Source organism: Thunnus thynnus, chromosome 1 (assembly GCF_963924715.1).
Source record: "Thunnus thynnus chromosome 1, fThuThy2.1, whole genome shotgun sequence".
Taxonomy (NCBI): Eukaryota; Metazoa; Chordata; class Actinopteri; order Scombriformes; family Scombridae; genus Thunnus; species Thunnus thynnus.
In genome coordinates, this window is record NC_089517.1 from 15,218,669 (window position 1) to 15,240,504 (window position 21,836).

At 39.1% G+C, this 21,836-nt stretch overlaps 2 protein-coding genes across 4 annotated transcripts; both read right to left on the minus strand.

Moving 5' to 3' along the window:
* Position 1: 1 nt before the first annotated feature.
* LOC137180894 (C-type lectin domain family 4 member M-like) lies at positions 2 to 4,252 on the minus strand. Its single transcript, XM_067586174.1, has 2 exons — positions 3,755 to 4,252; positions 2 to 2,998 (listed from the first exon to the last, which is right to left on the minus strand). The coding sequence occupies exons 1-2, from the start codon at positions 3,781 to 3,783 to the stop codon at positions 1,417 to 1,419; spliced, it is 1,611 nt and encodes a 536-aa protein (XP_067442275.1). The 5' UTR covers positions 3,784 to 4,252; the 3' UTR covers positions 2 to 1,416.
* Positions 4,253 to 5,892: 1,640 nt separating this feature from the next.
* On the minus strand, positions 5,893 to 21,207 carry tgfbrap1 (transforming growth factor, beta receptor associated protein 1). 3 transcript variants are annotated; one of them, XM_067586151.1, is made up of 13 exons: positions 20,973 to 21,207; positions 17,744 to 18,454; positions 17,346 to 17,540; positions 14,843 to 14,997; positions 14,641 to 14,723; positions 13,594 to 13,774; positions 13,295 to 13,455; positions 12,722 to 12,779; positions 12,485 to 12,628; positions 11,792 to 11,935; positions 11,183 to 11,342; positions 10,381 to 10,847; positions 5,893 to 9,188 (listed from the first exon to the last, which is right to left on the minus strand). In XM_067586151.1, the coding sequence occupies exons 2-13, from the start codon at positions 18,438 to 18,440 to the stop codon at positions 9,000 to 9,002; spliced, it is 2,634 nt and encodes an 877-aa protein (XP_067442252.1). In that variant the 5' UTR covers positions 18,441 to 18,454; positions 20,973 to 21,207; the 3' UTR covers positions 5,893 to 8,999. The 3 variants fall into 3 exon arrangements, with proteins under 3 accessions (XP_067442252.1, XP_067442240.1, XP_067442246.1); XM_067586139.1 differs by having other exon boundaries at positions 17,744 to 18,459; positions 20,973 to 21,206; XM_067586145.1 differs by lacking the exon at positions 20,973 to 21,207 and adding an exon at positions 20,882 to 20,906 and having other exon boundaries at positions 17,744 to 18,459.
* Positions 21,208 to 21,836: the final 629 nt, after the last annotated feature.

Sequence of the window (21,836 nt, forward strand, 5' to 3'; positions counted from 1 at the left end):
GTGAGTAGTACTCTTGGCTTTAATGCGTTGTCACTAAAGATGAAACACTTGCATGCATATGTTGCTTGTTTGTGAAGATGCTAACTGTTGTGTGCCCACATGCCAAGTAACTTAACGTTAAGCTAACTAACTAGCTAGTTACATTACTAGCTTGTCAGTTACATTTACTCAAGTACTCTAGTCTACTTAAGTACAAATTTGAGCAGTGGTGGTAGAAGTATTTTGATCCTTTACTTAAGTAAAAGTACCAATACAGCAATGTAAAAATACTCAATTACAAGTAAAAGTCTGGTATGAAAAATCCTATCAAAGTAAAAGTACATAAGTATTAGCAGCAAAATGTACTTAAAGTATTAAAGTAAATGTACTAGCCTATAACTTAATACCATAGTTACAATCAGCTCAGCCTTGACCAACTACAACAATAACAGTAATATATAATACTCAAAATTGCAGAATTGTTAGCATTTTTTACATTTGGTACATTGTTGCTAATAATACTTAATATATATTTTTACTTCAGTGTCATTTTCAATGCAGAACTTTTACTTGTAACTGAGTATCTTTTTATATTGCAGTATTGAGACCTTTTTTTTCTTTTTAAAAAAAAGTAAAACACCTGAATGCTTCCTCCACCACCGAAAATCCCCCCCGAACCCTCAATGTAAATGACAGGCGCCAAAATCCACAGGGTGTCCACACAGTCATTTTGTGCAAAAATGCATTCAAAAGCTATAGCTGTTGAATGTAGTGAACATTTTAACTACTTTATACACATTTGAGTATGAAAATGCATCATATCTTATAATCTCAACAAAGGTTTTGTGTACAGTATAAAATCTTAACATGCACAGTAACCAGTAACTCAACTGTCAGATAAGTAAAAAGTAAAATGTATCTCACTGAAATGTAGTGGAGTTTAAGTATAAAGTAACATAAAATGTGAATACTTAAGTGAAGTACAAATACCGTTAAAAACATTTATTTAAATACAGTACTTTCCACCACTGGAGCAGCGCTCCTGCCAAATTTTAGCACGTTAGCAGCATTATTTAAGTGAAACAACTGAGAAAGGTAGCTGTTTGTCTTGTGCCGCTAATGACAGCTGTCATGCTTTTGTACTGTACTACTATATGACAACTGAAGTACCATGGAGAAGAGCCTGGAATATACCCATTTTTGAAATTGTTGGCAGTCAAGTCACTTGTTGAGCCATGTAGTAGCCGTAGTTTGGTACTTATTGTGGTATTTTACCACAATAAGTACCTAATGAGTTGACAGTCATGTCCCTATCAACAATGACATTTCACTTTCTTTGTATAGCACAATACATACATATGTACAACACATACTGGGGGCAGGCAGAGTCCAGCAGATCTGGGATAAAAATAGACTGCTACATGCCAGGTGTGTCATTCAGGACAAATCGAGAGCTGTGGTCTCACACAGGTAGTGCCGTTCGCCACCACAAATAATGTCATCCCAGGAGTTAAACCAGTTCTCCTCTGTGGTGCTGCTTGGCGGCACAATTACAACACAGTCCTGCCCCGCCATGCTGTTGTCCCACCAGGCCATGGCGTTGTTTGGCTCCAGAGGCCTCCAGTAAATTAAATCTGGGTGGGGAGTTTTGCCATTGACCCAGAGGTGGGTGCCCTCCTTCACCATGTCCTGCAACCCGATCCACGCCGAATGGAATTCTTCTTCAGGATGCTGCTGTGCAAACTGAAAAGTCAGGGTGGTCAAGAACACCTGGTCATCTTCACTCAGAACAACAGCCAGGTCACCCCCGATTTTTATACACTCCCTGCGAGCATCTTCCCACTTCATCGTTTTATTGGACAAGAAGAAGCAGCGTGAAGCATGCTCGACCCAACCAGGCAGGCAGCGTGAGCACTCCAGTGTGTTCCTGTCGCAGAAATTCCAGAGGAAGGTCAGTTTGTCAGAGAAAAGGATTGAACGCTGGTGTTGATTGTCTGCTTTCAGCTGCATAGAGGTTTGCTGTTCATTGTCCAACAGCAAGCTCAACTGTTTATTTTCTGCAGATGCCAGGGTGATGTTGCGCAGTGAGTCGTTCAGCAGCACGTTCAGTTGTCTTTTCTCCTCTTCTACCACGTTCCACTTTTGCACGCTTGAATTCAGAAGCACATTCAGTTCTTTACACTTTGCTTGCAACTGTGTTTTTTCACTCGATGTATTCTTCGAGAGCAGGCTCAGCTGTGTTTTTTCAGCTGACAGCAGGGTGAGGTCGTACATTGTGGCATTTAGAAGTAGCTTCAGTCGGTGGTTCTCATTTCCCAGGAGGGTGCACATTTGATAAGTGGAGCTCAGAATTTGCTTCAGCTCATTGTTTTCTGTTTGCTGCTGCTTGGAGGTTTGATGGTCATTGTCCAACAGCAAGCTTAACTGTTTATTTTCTGTAGCTGCCAGGGTGATGATGCGCAGCGACTCGTTCAGCAGCACGTTCAGTTGTGTGTCCTCTTCTACAAGGTTCCAGTTTTGCAGGGTTGAATTTAGAAGCACAATCAGCTCTTTGCTCTCCACTTGCAACTGCGTTTTTTCGTGCGATGTATTCTTTGAGAGCAAGCTCAGCTGTGTTTTCTCAGCTGACAGCACGGTGAGTTTGTACAGTGTGGCATTTAGCAGCAGTGCCACTTGGTGGTTCTCATTTCCCAGGAAGGTGCAGTTTTGATAAGTTGAGCTCAGAAGTTGCTTCAGCTCATTGCTTTCTATTTGCAGCTGCCTGGTGTTGTTCCATGCCATGAATATCTCTTCTCTCATGAGCTGTATTTCTGCTGTCAGACTTTGCTCTTTATTTATCTTGGTGAAGAGGAGGGCCGTCACAACACAAAAAAGCACTATCAAAACCACAATCAAAATAGCTTGCCAACTGGATCGCAGTCTCTTCATGCAGTTGTTTTGAGTCTCTCCTCTTCCTACTTCATCTTGACCTTCTGTGGAAATTTTTGTTGGTTCCTCATCAGAGTTTTCACCTGCAAAACTAAGAGACAAAAAAAGAAAAGGGATCAAGAAATGTCACCATAAACAAGAGGTTCTAAATACACGCTGTCAACATTTCAACAACAAAATATATGTTGTCTAAATCCATGTATCTTTCATTATCAGTTAAATACCAGGCAAGTCACCTGTAGCATCTGAATTACTTGCAGACAGGGTGGATTGTGTGCAAATACCACTCTAGTTGGGTACAGGTGCAGAAAAAAAACAACATACAAAGGAATAGGACAGGTTATCTGTGACGTCTCCTTTTTCCTTGACACCTGAATTCCTCACCTACAGAACTGATGGGACTCAAACACTTTATACGGTACGTTTGACCATTATATTAGTTATTTAATCACCATACATAGCATTTACTGTACATGTTATGAAATTAAGGTCATGTGTGAAATAATATCATATGGTTTTATACAAAAAGTACATTTCCATCCACTAAAATGTTTTCATATTTCACTTGGATTACATTGCATTTTATTGTCAGAGTTAAAGTAAAATTTGTCTTGAGCAAAGAAAACTCGTGATTTTCTGTAACGTTACTCCCCTTCACATCTATACTGCTACGTTACATCAAACACTCAGGTAGTTGGTTGGTACTATCACACGATATTCCCACCCAAACTACCTCGTCCTACGGTAACAGTACATCCAAAATACGAGAAAGAAAATATAAATTTTTTAAATCAAACATTTTAAAAACCACCAACGGTCAGCGCCAACTCCAAAACTCCCATATTACCTCACTTGAATCGCCTCAGTGTCATTCATGGCTGCTCTGTTACTGTGGTTTTCCTCTGGATTTTCTGTTTTTCCTCAAGTGTTGTCCTTGTTTTGTTTTTGTTTTTTACGAGCTGCTACTTAAAACATAGACGGGTTTTAAAGCACAACCAAGACTGACCAAAGCAAGAAACTACGTTAGCTAACGTTTGGCACACAAACTCTTGAGTCTCAATCCCCGGTTACCATGGCAACCCCTCTGCGTACTGAATATCACGCGGCGAGGTCACGTAGTTCACACGTTAGCGTTATTTGCGTGGTGAAAATGCATCGTTTCTTCATCACATAATGGTACAGAAACTAGTGAAAATGAGAAAGTGGGAGATTTAGACCACATGTGGCATACTACGTATAGTCCATCCTCCGGTGCTGCTCACTCCTACCGCCAGTCCAGGGGAAAGGACACCTCGGGAAAGGCGCTCAGCCTTGAAAAAGTGGCTAACTCCCGCAAAATTTCCGCAAAAAGGAGCTTTATTCACAGCTGGTTAGTAGTAATCTTGGCTTTAATGCTTTGTCACTAAAGACAAAACACTTGCACGTATATGTTGCTTGTTTGCGAGGATACAAATTGTTGTGTGCCCACATGCCAAGTAACTTAACGTTAGGCTAACTAACTAGCTAGTTACATTACTAGCTAATGAGTTAAATTTAACGTTACTCAAGTGACGTTACTCTAGCCTACTTAAGTACTAATTTGAGCAGTGGTGGTAGAAGTATCCAGATCCTTTACTTAAGTAAAAGTACCAATACAGCAATGTAAAAATACTCCATTACAAGTTAAAGTCTGGTATGAAAAATCCTACTAAAGTAATAGTGCATAAGCATTATTAGCAGCAAAATGTACTTAAAGTATTAAAGTAAAAGTACTACCCTATAACTTAATGCCATAGTTACAATGAGCTCCGCCTTGACCCACTACAACAGTAACAGTAATATATAATACTCATAATTTGCAGAATTGTGAGTATTTTTGTGTTTGGTGCATTGTTGCTAATAATACTTAACATATATTTTTTACTTAAGTGACATTTTCAATGCTGAACTTTTACTTATAGTGGAGTATTTTTATACTGCAGTATTGCTACCTTTTTTTTTTTTTTTTTTTTTTTTTTTTTACAATTAAAACACCTGAATGCTTCCCCCACCACTGAAACCCCCCCAACCCCTAGTGTAAGTTATGGGGGCCAAATTCCACAGCATGCCCACACAGTCATTTTGTGCAAAAATGCATTTAAAGGTTTATCTGAAGCTTATATGAGGCTTCAGCAGTCTGAGTTAGTCATATCAAGTGACTATCTTCCACATTTACAGTCTTTTTAACATCAAATTCCCTCTTTGTGTTTCCTCGGACAGTGTTTCCCTGTTGAGCTGCAGTGGAAGTAACGTAACAAAAAGAGGGAATTTGGTACTATAACATTGAAAGATATCTACTTGATTTGTTAAGACAGCTGAAACTTCAATTCAGCTTCAGATAAACAAAAATACATTTTTGCACAGAAGGAGGACTTTGGATTTTGTCCCCCATCACTTACATTGTAAGTATATTATAAAGCGATCTTCTAATGATCAGTATGAACAGGAGGAATGATTTATGGCAAGAAAAACCTATTTCAATGTTTATTGGGGCACCTGACTGTTAAGACTGAATTGAAAAATTATGAACCCACCCTTTAAGGCAGAAGACTAATTTTTGGAAATGATCTTTCCATGTTTCCATGTCCATGTTTGTTTTTGCATTTGATTTTTACTTGCAGAGGCAGGTTTGGATTTAGCCCTGCCACCTAAATGCTACAATAAATCGAACAAGCTTGCAGCCACCAGTTATGAGATACAGTATGTCAGACATGCTGTTTTGATGCTAAAATCCATGATTTCATCCATCTGAGAGGGAAGTTAATTGGTATCCAATTAAATCCCAAAGCTAATTTTGCTACACTCTAACATTCCCTTGATTATTGTTTTGTTGTCACAGTTAAGGCCACAGGCATCAACTTCATTGTTAAGCTCTATTATAAAAGAAAAAAACACATTATGTGTAACAGCAGTCACACACATGGAAGTCACTTTTAGGTGTAAATTGTCAATTTCAGACTTCAGGACTTGATATACAGTTTCATGTTTATTAAAATTGGACGGATTTACAGTTTGTACACTCCATCCACATTGGCATTGATTTAGAAAGCAACAAACAGGTACAAATGCAGTATATACATACCAGTATACATATATTTATGAAATACAATAGCTTTTTTTTTCACACAACTGTACTGTATTTTTTTAAATTATCGTAGGTCATGATGGTCAGGGGGGTGTGGGGGCTTTTTAAGCAAGCTACACTTAAATAGTTCAGAAAGATGCTGTGCATTAAGCTGTGAATTTCTGTCATGGAAAGTGAGTCAAACCTACAGTATCTACAATATTCTGATCTCCATGTTAGAAAAATAGTCCCACGTTTGCGCAAAGTTCCCTACAGAAATGGGTTGTGATTACAGAAGGCTAGCATCAACAGCACAGGCACCAGAGAACCAAGCAAGACCCACAACAGTGATGTGTTTAGTTTGGACAATTGGGGATTAGCTCCAAATAAACAATTGAGGAGACACACTTCTCTGATCTTTTGGTTTTTGTTGTGTTAAAAAAATCAAGTCCATGAAAGTTTGATTTGGGAATCCTGACCATTTTTCTCTGTCAGAACCAGTTTGGATGAATATCTTTTACAGGATGCAAGCCTTCTGATATTAGAGGAGTTAAGACCGTCAAAAATCACTTAATTTTATAACTGTAAATCATCTTGAATGACAGACAGACAGCAGCACATTTCTAGGACGAATGACAAGTGTTAAATATATAAAAAAAAAACATGGAAGTACACGACAATTGAACTTTATAAAGAGTGCATTCTGTGTATGGCAGCTTTACATAACCACATTTTGATGTTGTCATGGTTTTCTCTAACTCCACAGGGTAACCTGGAATTCATGCACCTTTCGCCACCTTGGGGAGCACAATTTTTCCAAGTGAAGTAGTCTGACATAGTTAAACATAAACCACTTTTTCGCACAGCATCACCTCCAGCAGGTTGAATGTCCCTGATTTCTTTCTCATGTGATTTTTAATACAATTAAGCTACACAAACACATAATGCAACCTGCCATTAGTTATGCCCGTGTGGGAGAAACATTTATAAAGTCCGAGCTGCACTTGATTGTTATCTGACACATACACAAACTTTGGAAATCAGTCACGGACAGAGTGGTGTTCTGAGCTGACAAGCCTGTAAAGAATCGGGCTTTATTAGAACAGAATACTCTAATTTACGTTTCTTTACGTTTTTGAGAGGGTTGTCATGATGAAAAGGTTAAAGCCATAACTCCAGCACTCTGCAGGCAGCAGCTATGAAAGCTTAGATCCATCAAGCCATGAGTTGTTCTTTACCTATCAAAGCAGTGGATGATACAGGATTTGTTTTCTCAGATATCTACAACTTTTTAAAGTTTTTAACAAAACTGCTGTACAATGACTAGTTAATTAATCCTGCCAGACATTATGAGATGACCGTTTTCTTTGACATTTATTACTTTTAGATAATTTTATGTGATCATGGAGTATGATTAAAAAAAAAAAAAAACTTCATCAAACACTTAATTTCCTGCCAAAGCTCTACACCTGTACAGTATGTCTGATGCAACAGTGGATGCGATGAGATTTAAATTTTGACCAGCGTAGATCTGTCTCTATCTGTTTCAACCATGTTATATTAGTGATTGTGTTGCAGTGTGGAAATGGTGGGAGAGAGAAAAAAAAATGTAATAAAATAGTGAAGGTTAGGAGCAGGATTTGTTTTGAACAACTTGCATATTGAAGGTATTCTAAAGAATAACTTCCAAAGAGTTGCATCAGTAAGTCATATCCATTTCATGCTGTTTCAAACATTTTTAAACATTACTGCCATCTAGTGGTTAAATATTCTTTGTGAAATGTGTAAAAAAAAAAAAAAAAAAAAAAAAAAAAAAAGTTAACCAGAGATGGAAATAAGTGAAATTAGTTTTTATAGGAGCCAAATTCCAATTAACTTTATCTTAAAACGCTACTCAAACAAACACCTAAAATGGATTTATGATTATGGGCACTGATGATCCCTCTCAATTTATTTGCTACTCAAAACCAGACAAAAAATATGAAGTTTGATTTCACATGATTTGATGATACTTTACATATCTGTCACTTATTACTGTGCCATAGCATTTACTGTCATGTTTCACAATGTGTCTACGGACGTATTACCAGTAAAAGATGATTACATTGTTTCAGAGGGTCAATCTGATTTCATCCTTGATGCAGTTTGAGTATTGATCTGAATCCCCAGTTACACTTAAGAATGTTTAGCAGGGTTTCATGTAGTGTTTTATACCGACGACACACTGATATAGCCTCTAACCTTGATCACAGGACATTCAAAACCTAATGGGCTTGGATCAAATTGCTGCCAGAAAGTCACCACCTGGAATACAACATTCATTGCTCTCATGGCTAAAGGGAAACAAACAAAGCAGCAGTGAGACCAGATCTCAGAGAGTAAAAGACAGACGTAAAAGACTCAATTTCCATCAGTAAGAGTGAGTCTTTTGTAGTACTTCACATTAAAACCCAACACTGCAATGTGCAAAGTTAGATCAATATTAATACAATACCCATATGAGTTGATTAGACCAGAACCGTAGGAGTGGTAATACTGTTCATGCTTACGAAATATTTGCAGCAGGATTCACATATTGTGTGTCCTGTAGTCCAAGCAGTTTGTCAAATTCAGGTTTAAAACAATACAAGGACAGATACAGTACTGAACCCACAGATAAGCAGAGGAGTCTGTCGTCGATTCATTCTTTGTTAAAATGGATTAAAGGGCAGGGTCACGTAGCTGTTGTTTTTGATATACCTATAAAAACTTACAGTCTGAAAGTGTGGTTTAATTGCAGCACAGGAATAAATAGCTTTCTCCCTTTGCACTCTCTCTCAAACACACACTTTCTCTCTCTTTCTTTCACAAACACACACAGCTTTCTTTGTGTTTCTCATCAACTCCACAGCCAATTCTACTTGGGCAATGGGTGTTCTGTGCTTTTTCTTATCCCCACAGTCCTCAGACAGTCCTGCTTTATTTCGGTGCCTCCGGTCACAGATCACATTGTAGTTTGACGGGTCAAGTCTCACGTATGGTTGCTGCTATTAGTTAACTGTCTCTTTGTGGGAGAGTCTCTTACTCTCTGGGCGACACAGTGAGTATGGACAGGCACTCCACCTGGCAGGCACACCACGTCGGGCTCACTGAAGGTGTTGTGGCACAGGTGGCATCCCTTCTTCTCAGACACAAAGATTGGTTTCTTCCGCTCTTTCAACTGGAGGAGGAAACACGTACATCAGCATAGACTTACAATGAGCTCAATTCAGTGACTATGAGATACATTCAAGCCAGTACAGACATTAAACTTCTGTGAGAAAAAAGAATAATCAATCAATATGGTTAAGAAAATAGATGTAACCTGCTTAACATATGTTAATACAAACAATATTTGCCCCTCTCATTACAGAATTTCAAGAGATAATTGACAGGGAGGCCCTATTTCTCCGATATGAATTATTTTATTTATAGAAGCAGTGTGACTGCCTAAAATTAAAATTTAACTCAGTTTAAAGCAGTATTTGGCTGTAGTAAGACAGGCAGAAGACAATATACATCACTCCCTCCAATTATGTTGATTGTTTTGAGAAATTTTGTTATTTATATTTATAAAATAAATTAGATGACTTTGTGTAATGATTCCACTCCTTCCTCCACCTAATTATTGGGACATACTAGATTGTTTTATGTCTTAGGTTATATAACAAAGGTTCAAACCCTAAGTTGATTAGTTTAGACAAGTTTACATTTTTGAGACTTGAAAGTTTAAGACTTTAGAGAGGCTGTCGAGCTTCAGTTAAGGGCTGCAACTAACTATATTTTTCACTGTCAATTCATCTACCAATTATTTTCTCAATTAAATGTTTATACAAAGTCAGCAAATGTTGGAAATGCCTGTAATGTTATAATAATAATGTCATATATGACAAAGAGAGGCATTAAATCTCCACATTTATTTTTTTCGTTTATTAGTTTTCCACATTGAAGCTGAAACCAGTGAATGTCAAAATAACAAATCAATTGATTATTAAAATGGTTGCTAATTGATTTTCTGTTAGTTGTCCAATCATTTCATCTACTAATCGGTCCAACTCTACTTTAATTACTCATTAATTCATTTATTTACTGAGGATTGTTCTAGAGAAATACTAAGAGAGATTTAACTACACCAGTACTTTAAAATAAGTAGTCATTTGTGTTGCTATTATCATTATTATAGCTGTTACTGCTTTGTAAACTAATGCTCCTGAAAAACTGTCAGAAAACAAAACAGAATAATCTAATAACAGATGATGTCATAACCAATCCTGTAAAACAACACATTACAAGTAATGTGGTTAAATGTGTAGATAAAATTTAATTGTTTCCTAAATTTGCAAGTTTTTGTGTTATATGTATGTGCTGCTCACCCTGTCATGCAGCAGTTGAAGGTTTTCAGAGTGGGCTAGCCCCAGAGCGATCTGCGAGGTGCGGCAGGCGTGCATATTGGCCCTGATGGCTCGACCAAGGAAGGGCCGCAGCAGCTGCAGTGACCAGCCCTCGGGGAGCATACGCAGCACGCGGACCGCATCAAACGACTCTCCGTGCCGATTCAGGAGGTCCACTGCCGCCATTTCTAGGTCTCCACTGCTGCTGCCTGCCGCTGTCTGGGATTTTCCAGGACGGGTTCCGTCTAGATACACTCCCAAGAGAAGGTGAAACAGCTGCTGTCGGTAAGCAGAATCCCGACAACAAGAGGCCCATATACAAAAGGCCTCAGCGGACGGGAAGTCTCTGAGCTCATGCACCAATATGTGCAGAGCTTTATCGTGCTCCTCCAGTTTTCCATGTAGTGTTGCACACTCTAGCAGCAGTTGTTCACAGTTTTCTATCTTACCTAAAGAAAACAGAAGGATATAAAACATGACGAGTCAAAACCTGCAAAACAATCTGCAGCCATTTTGGAACAAAGTCCGAATCTAGAGAATCAGACCTTGCTCTCAAAGATTTTCCAGCTAGAGCTGCACTAAATCTTAATTCCTATAATCCATGTGCAGAATTGTGTCCAAGGTGGCTCAAACATGCTGTTTTAAAACTGATGAGACACAGTTGTTGATGGCGCTATCAAAAGATAAACACCATTAAAATCTAAAATAAGCATTGATCGACACTTGTGGGTAGAAAGATATGTCTTAAGAATAATTTGGTGGTATTTTCAGACATTGGTCTCACCTAAAAGAAACTGTACACGGTATAGGTTGGACTCCCTGAGCAGAGCTTGGAGCCTCTCTCTTGCTCTGGTCAGCTGCTCTTCGTTGGCTGACGACTCTGACAGCAATGACTTGACCCTCTCCAGGTACAACACAGCCAGGTGTGTGTGGAACTTCTCCTTCTGCGTCCACAAACGTGTAGAGAAATCAATAAATTATCATGTAGAAAATTTGACTCATGACAGCAACTTAACCTGCTTGTTCTGAAAGGATAATAATACAATGATATCTGCTTCTCAGCTTCAGCCCTCCACCTCTGTTCATCTATTCTGACACCTATACTGTAGAGAGAAAGACATTTGCACCTTACAGGCAACTTAGTTTACTTAACTCACAGGTCAGGATTATAGGAGGAAGTCGAGGGATAAAATGTGATTCAGTACTTTGGGGAACTGATACTGCAGGGAAAGTCCTGTCATTGTGTTTGCTTGAAAATCTTTTTATGTGAAAGATCAGCTCCAGATCAGAATCTCTGGGGCTAGCACAGATTTGGTCTCTTGCTCCAGGACACTTCAACAGACCTCAGTCACATTTATCAGCATCAAATGATGATTTTATCTGTTTGTTGTACCTGTATCCGTCTCTCCAGCACCAGGTGTTCCAGGTAGAGAAGAAGCGCCTGGCTGTGCTTTGCCAGGTAAGTGATAACATCATCAGGCTTCAGCTCTGACTGATCTTTACTGCCAGGCCTCTTAGTAAAGATGTGGACACCTATCTATGAACAAAAAAGAAAGCCTAGGTTACCACTATAGCTGCAAAATGTCATGAAAAATAGATGTGAAAACTCTGGCATGAAGAATGTAAAATACTCTCATTTGCTGTCTAGCAATGCAGTGACAATTACATACTAGTATATATTAGAGAACAATAGCTTCTGTTTATATGATAAGTGTTGTTCAGCATGTCTATTCAATCAATGTTCTATGTGAACTGTAGCAAACTGTTGTTCTTAATGTTGCATGACTTTGCTTATGCGCTGTTTTAATGTGTACAATCGTTACAGTTTTTGTTTACTTTTTAATAAACACTGCTAATAAAATGTGTCCTCTTGGCTAATTTGCCTATTTGCATTTTTTTCCTAGTACTCAGTGGGCATTGCCATTCAACTAATCATTGAAATTAAATAAAATAAAATAATTTAACTGGTTTACATTGTTGTTAAAGTATACTGTAATTGTGAAGTCAAGTTAACAAGTTACTAGTAATCTTTGACTGTCAGCTCTGTTAAGTTTCCGTGGTTATTAAAAAGGTCCTGGGAACCTACGGTGGGATCCTTCTTTAAAGCCCAGTCTGCATACTTCCACACGAGGTCCAGATTGGAGCAGGAGCAGAGAAAGTCCACAATGTACTCATAAAGGTCAGATCTCGTGGGGTCCTGGAGATCCCCATCTACCACGCGAATCCACAACTGTCAAGAGGACAATAAAGATAGAGTCTGTTCAATTCCTAAACATCGCATTAGTGCTGACACTTACAATGATAAGAGTTTAAATGTACATACCTGTAGTGCTGCTGAATCCTGACCATTACAATGGTAGAGCAGCCCAAGTGCAAAATATCTAAGCAAGAGGGGAAACAAAAAAAGAATTAATCAAACAAAGCATCTCCCTCATGATTTCACTTTTGTACAAACTAATTAAATTGGCTTGACTAAATTGGACAAAGAATTAAACCCATATCAGGGATGTAATTAACAGTGGGGGGCAAAGAAAAGTATTTATCCAACAAAGCCTCATCTCAGTCAGTCCCTCTAGGAATTTGCACATTTTGTGACCAAATTAATTATAAAAATTAGACTGATCCCCACAGTGTCCGTTTCTGTTAATTACTACAGTTTTAAGCATGATTGGACATTGCCGACCTGACATTCATCTAATTTACCCAGATCACTCTTTATAAAGCATTCAGATGACATTCAACAAGTCAGAGTGCAGCCACAGTTTCAAAACGTGTAGGTGTCCTTGTGTGTTAAAATGCAGCAATTTTCACAATGTTTTTCAGATATGATCAATTATGTGAACTTATTCTTAAAAGGAGCAGCCCTAATTCAAGACAAAAATGATAATATACACACTTGTGATATTTCTCCAGCCATGGGACGCTGTCTGTTAGCAGACAGGCATTGTCTGAAGCCAACAGGTCTAGAAGGCTGTCATGATCCTGTTCAGCATAAAGTTTCAACAGAGCCGTGTCCACGTCCTCTCTGCAGCCATTAGCTACCTCTGTGCTTCGTACCTGTGAGTGGAGATGGAGAAAAATATGTATAGTATGTGATGCAAATATGATAAATAATAATAATTAATAGTTATAAAATAACAAGAGGAACTTCTGACAAGTGACCTTGCTACAAAAATCAGTGTTTTACTTCTTTACCTCTCCCAAATAGCTGATAAGAAATTTCTTGCACCGCAGCACTTTTTCCTGGTCACCCTGTGCCAGGTGGTTGAGATCTGCAAACTCATGGAGAGGAGGGTGGCAGCGTGTAAATGAAGAGGAAGCTGGCAGCAGCAGTGGGTAGAGAGATATCAGCTCCCGCACGTCCAGCTGACCCTTCCTGCAAATTATAATGGTAGGGTCACAAGAACATATGAGGGAGACAATAAAGAACTAAATGCCAGAAACTAGAAAGCAGTCAGAGTGTGCACCACAATTTTAACATTTGTTATATTTAATATTAGCAAATGTTTAAATTTTTTTAAATCTGCATTAGTATGGCAGAAAAATACAGTGATATACAGTTATTAATAATTATTAATCTGCAAGTGGATCCAGATTGGCACCAAAACAAATCACTTAACATAACCATGACAGGCACCTATAGAGTTATTAAGATGTGAAGTAATTACAAAGACTGGGAGCTACATTTCTGATTTTGTTTGTCAGCTTTCCCTTTGCACCTCAACAGCTGTTAACATTAGGCAATTTAGAAAAAAATGATGGGAAAAGTGCAGTGAAATTGGGGCAAAGTTCCTTAAGTCATGAGAAAGTGTTCTGCAGAAAGGTTTTTGCCTTGTCATGATGAATCAACAGGATATGAAAAGACAAGAACTGGATTTCTTCATCCTTCACCAAGTTAAATTTAAGACATTTTTAATACCACATAGAATGCAATATAATACCTGTTTCACATTCAAAGTATGAAACATATCAATAAAACCCGTTAGGGATGATAAGACCTAGAATTATTTACCAACTACAATGTGAAATAAATGTCAATTTATTTAAATTTATTTCACATTTTTGTCATTACTTCCTGGCAGTATATAACAATTATTCCCAATAATCTAACTAATTACTTATTAAACATGACCTGGACTTGAATAAGCAACAGAAAAACAGCTTGCTAGAGTCAAGCCACAGACTGGACTGTTACTGGACAGAAAAGCTGGACAGTTATCAAACACTGACATAGACTCTTACCTGAAGTGTTCTTTTGCTTCTAGAAACTGAAGTTGTCCAAACTGTATGAAACCTGCCTGCTGGAGGATTCTTTTGTGCAAAATCTGTGTGTGTAGAAAGTGACATTATATGAGACGTTTATGTTTTGTAAAAACACGGTCAATAATGTGATTCAGCTGAGATAAATACAAAGAAAGATCTTAGTCTAGGCATTATTTGTTACCTGAAACTTGTCTTTGGGAATATTTCTCTGTGCTCCTTCTGTGAGGATGAGCGCCTCCTCCACTCTGTGACTGGCCAGTAGGTCCTGGATCTGTCTCTCCAGCGGCAAGGGTACCAGAACATACACAGCTTTAGTGGAAGCCAGAATGACCTTCCCTAAAAACACACAACACTCACAGGTCAGCACTCAACACACCACTTTCTAATAGCCACAAATAAATATACATAGTGATATCACATGTGTCTATAAACATCCATTAGACTCTGCTTCATTTTAATCCTGTGTCTTGTATGGTAGCCTTTATAAAAACTTTAGTTCTGGAAAAAGCCATCCTTCCAAGAACTTATTTCATGGTGGTAGGCAAGCCAGAGACGATAAATGGCATATCAACACCTTCAGCTTTAGCTCAGAACTCACCGCAAAATCCCCAGCTCGCGTTCGGCCAGGGACCTCTACTGCATGTCATTACTCCATGTCTCTCTCCCTTCATTTCCTGTTAGCTCCCTACTGTCACTAATAAAAGGAATAAAATGTCCTAAAAATAGTTTTTCCCGTGTGCTTCTGGTCAGAGCTTAAATAATTTCAGCTGCATATTTTGCAAAGCTTGTTGAGCAATGTTTTGGATTTTTTAAATGTTTGTTCCACTGAATTCCTTTCTCAGAAAAAGGTTGCGAGTGCTTCAGATCCCACCAAGAATGAAGAGCCCAGGGAACAACTGTAAAACAGCTGTAATTAATAACTAAGGCCTGTTTTCAGTTCAGTTTCTCAGGAATTGAGTGCACTATTGTAATAACACATCCAGTATGGACATATTGAGACAAAAAAAAGACCTTTTTGAGCCACCTCCGTGGTTTAGGGGTCAACATGCCAACCATGAACCATGGTTCATGTCTCTGGTTCTTGAATCCAATGAACCCAATCTCTTGCTCATTTCCCCAATATGAAAAAAATGTTCTTTTTTTTTGAATAAAAATGTGTCTTCTACTGTAATTGAGGTCTTGTTCAATATGATAAAGTTATTAAAATTATATGGATGGTTTGTTAAATGTTAACGAGTACACCCGCTAGAGGCAAGACACATAGTTTGTCTATAGTTACATTGTAAGGCATTTTAACACTACACTTCTGTCAGGTGAAATTTTGTAAATCAATTCTTTACTTTTTTGACATTTGACAATTATACACATTTCTTCATGATTTAAAGTAACTAACTAACAACAACAAGCACAGCGTGGTAGGTCTCGGGCTCACGGACTGTGTGGGTGTCTCCATGCCCGCCTGCTGTTTTGGTTCATGTGTGTGCAGCAGCACGACGTGCATAAGGTGAAGGTGAAAATAGATCAGCAGGTGTGGTTATTAAATACTCTCTCAGCCAGTCACATCACTGCTCTCATAGCTCTGAAACAGCTGTGCCAATCACAGTTAAGCATGATGACAGCTCAATAAACAAATGTCTGAACGGTTCAGAGCGCCACGGCATGAACACACATCACCACAAATGTGGATGGACAGATGGTGAAGCTTTTTTCATCAGTTAGTTAGTATAATAACGATAGAAATATTTTTCGGTGAAGCTGCTTAAATGATTGCATCGTACTGCCAGAAAGTTGGAAAGACAGTTGATGAGTCCTGGTAACCTGACATCTCCTTCATAAAAAGGCAGAATATTGAGTTATGACTGACCAGTCTGATGTGTGTAGACGTGTGTGTGGTTGTTCTGTAGCAGCTGAGTGTTGCTTTCAGGCAATTTAATAAAAGGTAAACACAGTTAAGGACTAATGGCATAATGGCACTGTGTTCTGGCGCAGGACTTCTCAGAGGCTGCAGATTTATCAACATATTAGTCCTGCTGCCTTCAAATGCAGCAGGGATTTAATGACCTGAAGGAGAAGCTTTTCACACAGTGTAAAGCAGCTGTGGACAGCAGATACTGTAAGAGTCACCCACATTCATTTACAGATCAATGCAGACTGATTTGCTGACTTTCCTACTTTAATCATATTAAATGTTATTTTCTGTGCCAATTTTGGTTGGGGAGTGTTTAATTGAAATAACTTATTTATATTTCAAGCATCAATCTATTATTGCAGCATGTTTCCAGCAAATATTTAGTTTGCTCTTGTTGATAAAATCACCAAAGCAGCAGCAGATTCATTTTGTGCCAGAAGAGACGTCTGTTTTCAGCGTTACGTCTGAGGACCAAATTTCAACCAAAATACAACAACCGGCTTTGCTCTGCTTCATTTAAATGAACCTCCCATCTGTGCACTCTGCACTGGTCACCAAAATACCACTCAGACGGGCAAAGCGAGTTTCAAGGTCAGTAGAATACCAAACAGTTGGAGCACTGCATGCGCCTCCACGTAAATAGGGCCCTAAACCTATTACAATCTTGATGTTTTAGGTCAGATATGCATGGGCATCAATTACATAATCACTCCCCTCTACTGATTTCCTTTTATAAATAAAGTGATTGATCAGATGATGATTTGTGTGAGGATACCTTCAAAGACTTGCAGAATGTGTCCATCCCTGAATGACAGAGTCTGTTTCAGCTGTTGATCCAGCATGCTGTGGATAGTGATGAAGCTCTCATCCAAAGCCACCACATAAGGGAAGCACACAGCGGCACCAATCACGCTCTCTGACCAGTTGACTGGAGCCCGCTGGGATACCCCTTCTGCATTGGCAAACATTCCTGGGGGCAGACGTGGAAGAGGTCAGTGTTAGATGGTCAGGCTCTAGTTACTTGTTCTGTAAATATGACTTTTTTTTTGACAATTTATAGACTAAATGATGAATTATTCATCCAAACAACTGTTAGTTGCAACCATTCTGTGTACATGAAAATGTTAAAAATGAGCACGACCCGTCAATCCTCACATTTTTGTACTGACTTACCAAGACCACCAGGTGCCGCCAAAAGGAACTCCTCCCTGGCGATCCTCTTCACGATGGGTCTCCTCTCCTCGCTGTTGTAAGGGAAGAGGTCTTGGGAGGCTCCCGTGTGGTAGTTCAGGATCATGTACTGTGTAGCGAGGGCCAGGCACAAGAAGTAACCGTCAAGACTGACGGCGCAGGGTTGCTCAGGCGTGGTCACCTCTTTGACCAGCTGCACTCTGTCCTCATACACCATGTAAATCTGCACTGTCCGCCGCTTGGAGGAGAGCACGCCTATTTCCACGCAGAAAGGGTCACCGTTCACCGGGTTCTCGTTGATGCAGAAGGCCGCCACACCTCTGATCTTGGCTCCACCTCCTGCCGCCGAGGGAACGGTCTCCAGCGTCACCATGTCAACAAGAAACACTATTCCATCGCAGAGCACTATCAGACGCTCCAAAGCGGAGGCGGCTCGCAGCTCGGCGACTGGTTTCTTGAGGCCCAGGTATTTGTGCAGCAGCTTCTGGGACGAGTAACTCAGTTTCCCTTTGGAGGAAGTGACCTCGTCCAGCAGGAAGTGGTGGATGAAGCAGTCGTTCGTGCCGACGTACAAGTGTTTCCCACAGCATTCTATGCACTCGATGTTTATGCGAGCCTTGTCACCCATAAGGAGGTCTCGCTCCACAGCGGGGACTAGCTCAAAGGCCTTCACACTCATCTCGGCCAAGGCATCTAGACTAGATGACACAAGACAGGAAGGCATCAGCAAAACTGCAGACAAGTGAAAATAATCGATAGCAGACAGCATACTGCAAAACATTCTTGTAATGTATTATTGATACACTGCTAATATCACTATTCACTAACTGGATATACAAAGGCATGGGTGTGTCCCTCATTAACAACAAACTCTGGATCTATTTTCCTTTTAGGCAGTTCAGCCTTTAGCCTGATTATGAATGTTTGAGCTTTAAATAATGGCACACATGATTCTGTATAAGCTTAAATAGGCCAAGACTGTAAGAAGTTTGTTACAGTGTTTATAATTAGACCTGAAACAATAGTTAGAAATAACTGCCAACTTTTATATCTTTTAAGTTGTTTTTTTTTTAAGCAAAAATATGAAAAACATTCCCTAATTTCAGCCTAATATCTTTGAATTTTGGACTGTTGGTAAGACAAAACAAGCAATGTGAAGACATCAACTTGGACTCCGGGAAAATGTGACGGACGTCTTTTATTTCCTGACATTTTATAGATCAAACAATGAATTAACCAAGAATATAATTAGCAATTAACCAATAATGAAGATGACCATTACTAGCAGCATGAAATATAACATAGCCTAACCAATACTTGATTTTTAAGGCAAATACAGCTATAAATATTGATAAATATGATTATAGATGACTGTAGATTACAGTATGTTTCCATATGCAGCTTTTGACTTAGCTCAGTTGGAGAAGCACATATGGAGAATACAGCAATATGTGTTTTGCTTGCTTCCCTATTTGTTCTCTCTTGCTTCTGTATGTAAGGCAAGTATCTAGTGTCTTGTGCCCATGTGGGTGTATGACACTTGAACAAAAGTATTTGTAATTGATTATATTTAAATCATGTGTCAGTCTTGTTATAACGTCCTGTGTATCCTGATATTGTAACTTCAGTCCTGCTTTACTATAGGATTCAATTCCACACTAAAATATCATGTGTTTCAGTGTGTACAGGGGAAACTGTGCTTTCACAAATCAGTGATGTAAGCAGCCCAGTGAAGTTTTGGCTTGTGTGTGACTTCTATGTTTCTCCGTGATTGTTCATTTATCATTCACTTACCGGAGAGCAGCAGTTTGGAAATGACCACTGGTTAACAGATAGTGTTTATCAGTGTTTTGCTTGCTTCCCTATTTGTTCTCTCTTGCTTCTGTATGTGAGGCAAGTATCTAGTGTCTTGTGTCCATGTGGGTGTATAACACTTGAACAAAAGTACTTGTAATTGATTATATTTAAATCGTGTCAGTCTTGTCATAACGTCCTGTGTATCCTGATATTGTAACTTCAGTCCTGCTCTACTGTAGGATTCACTTCAACACCGAAATATAATGTGTAACTAATTAACTATATGTAATTCCACTTTCAGACACACTAATCTAGCTGGGTTTAAAGGATAGGTTTTCTTCACTGTAATTATTCCTCCTGTTCATAAAGATCCTCTTCAAATGTGCTTTCAATTTCAGTGACAGGGACCAAAATCCACAGTGTGTCCACACAGTCATTTAATGCAAAAGTGCATTTTAAAGTTTATCTGAAGCTTATATGAGGCTTCAGCAGTCTGAGTTAGTCATATCAAGTGGATATCTGCCTCATTTACAGTCTTTTTAGGATAAAATTCTCTCTTTGTGTTTCCTCAGACAGTGTATCCCTGCTGAGCTGCTGTTGAAGTATAGTAACAAGAAGAGAGACTTTGGCACTAAAAAGACTGTAACGTTGAGAGATATCTCTTTGATTTTACTCATTTGGACGGCTGAAGCTTCATATTAGCTTCAGATAAACTTATAAATACATTTTTGCACAGAAAGGACTGTGGATTTTGGCCCCCATCACTTACATTGCAAATGCATTAAGAGGGGATCTTCTAATGGACAGTATGAACAGGACGAATGATTATGGCAGAAAAACATGTGTCAGTGTTCACTTGGGCACCTGACTGTTGTTTTAAGACAGGCTTAAAAAATTGTGAACCCGTCCTTTAATGCTACTTTTCAATAATTGTGGAAAAGCATTAGCTAAAGCGCTAACAGCTAGGTAACTGACGTTTAGGCTAGTTAGCTTTCCAAATCCATAGAGGATAAGGACAGAAGAAAAACAAAGTTGACTTTTATGAAACTTTGAAAGGTGCTACTAGCTGTCTGGAGGTGGAACAATTCGTCAATGGGCTAACGTGGTATAAGCATGTGAAGAAATGGTGATCGTTTTGACAGATTGTATAGCTTCTTCTGGGCCAGCTAACTAAGCTAACGTTAGCGCGTAAAGGCTAACAAGCTATTTAACGCTAAGCTAGATATTCAATGTGGCTAAATAAAAAGAAGGGCTTATTGCTCATTTTCTCAGAGAAGCTGTATTATTACGTTTACCACACTTGCGCGAAGAAAAAGCACCTACTCTACAGCCAGCCTTCTCCTCTCCCTTGAGGTGCCCAAGCTCCCTCCCTGGTTTCCCCCCGGAGCTGCTGGCCTTTAGCGGGCGTACTTACCGCTGCGGACAGCACTCCGGACGGCAGGCCGAGTCACCACAGACAGGCGAGCCTTACAACTCTAAAGCCAGTGGCCACGACAGATATGTACAGAAAAACATTAATGTAGCCATGGTGCAGTCGGAGAATATGTCTCGGCTGGTAGCTCTGTGTCTTCCCTATTCAGTGTCAAACGCCGCCCATTTGCACTGAACTGCTGCTGGGTGCAGGTGATCCAGGGGTGCGTTCAAGACCGTCTAGCTAAAAGGAAAGTTGTTAGAAATGCTTTCTCAACACATTTCATATCGACGTCGTTTAGCATGTGTTCATTAAGTAGTGATGTATAAACAGCAGTGGTGCTTAAGCACAGTTTTGAGGTACTTAACTACTTCAATAGACTACAAAAATACTCCTATACTAAATTACAAGTCAAAGTCCTGAATGAAAAATCCTACTTAAATAAAAGTACATTTATTTAGTATTAGCAGCAAAATGTATTTAAAGTATTGCAGTAAAAGTAGTGGTTTTGTCCCTCTGACTGATATATATTATGTTATTATTATATATGACATCATTATATTATTAAAACTGGAGCATCAGTGTGTAAGCAGCATGTTACTGTTGCAGCTGCTGGAGGTGGAGCTAGTTTGAACTACTTTATATACAGTTCGCTGGTTTAGTCCAGTGGTTCTCAACTGAGGGGTTGGACCCCTCCAAAGGGTCACCAGATAAATCTGAGGGGTCGTGAGATGATTAATGGGAGAGCAAAGAGGAAAATACAAAGTTCTGATACACAAATCTGTTTTCAGTTTTTGGACTTTTTCTCTAATCTTTGATTTTTGGTGAAATATTGGATCATTTGAACATTTATTGAATAAAACCATG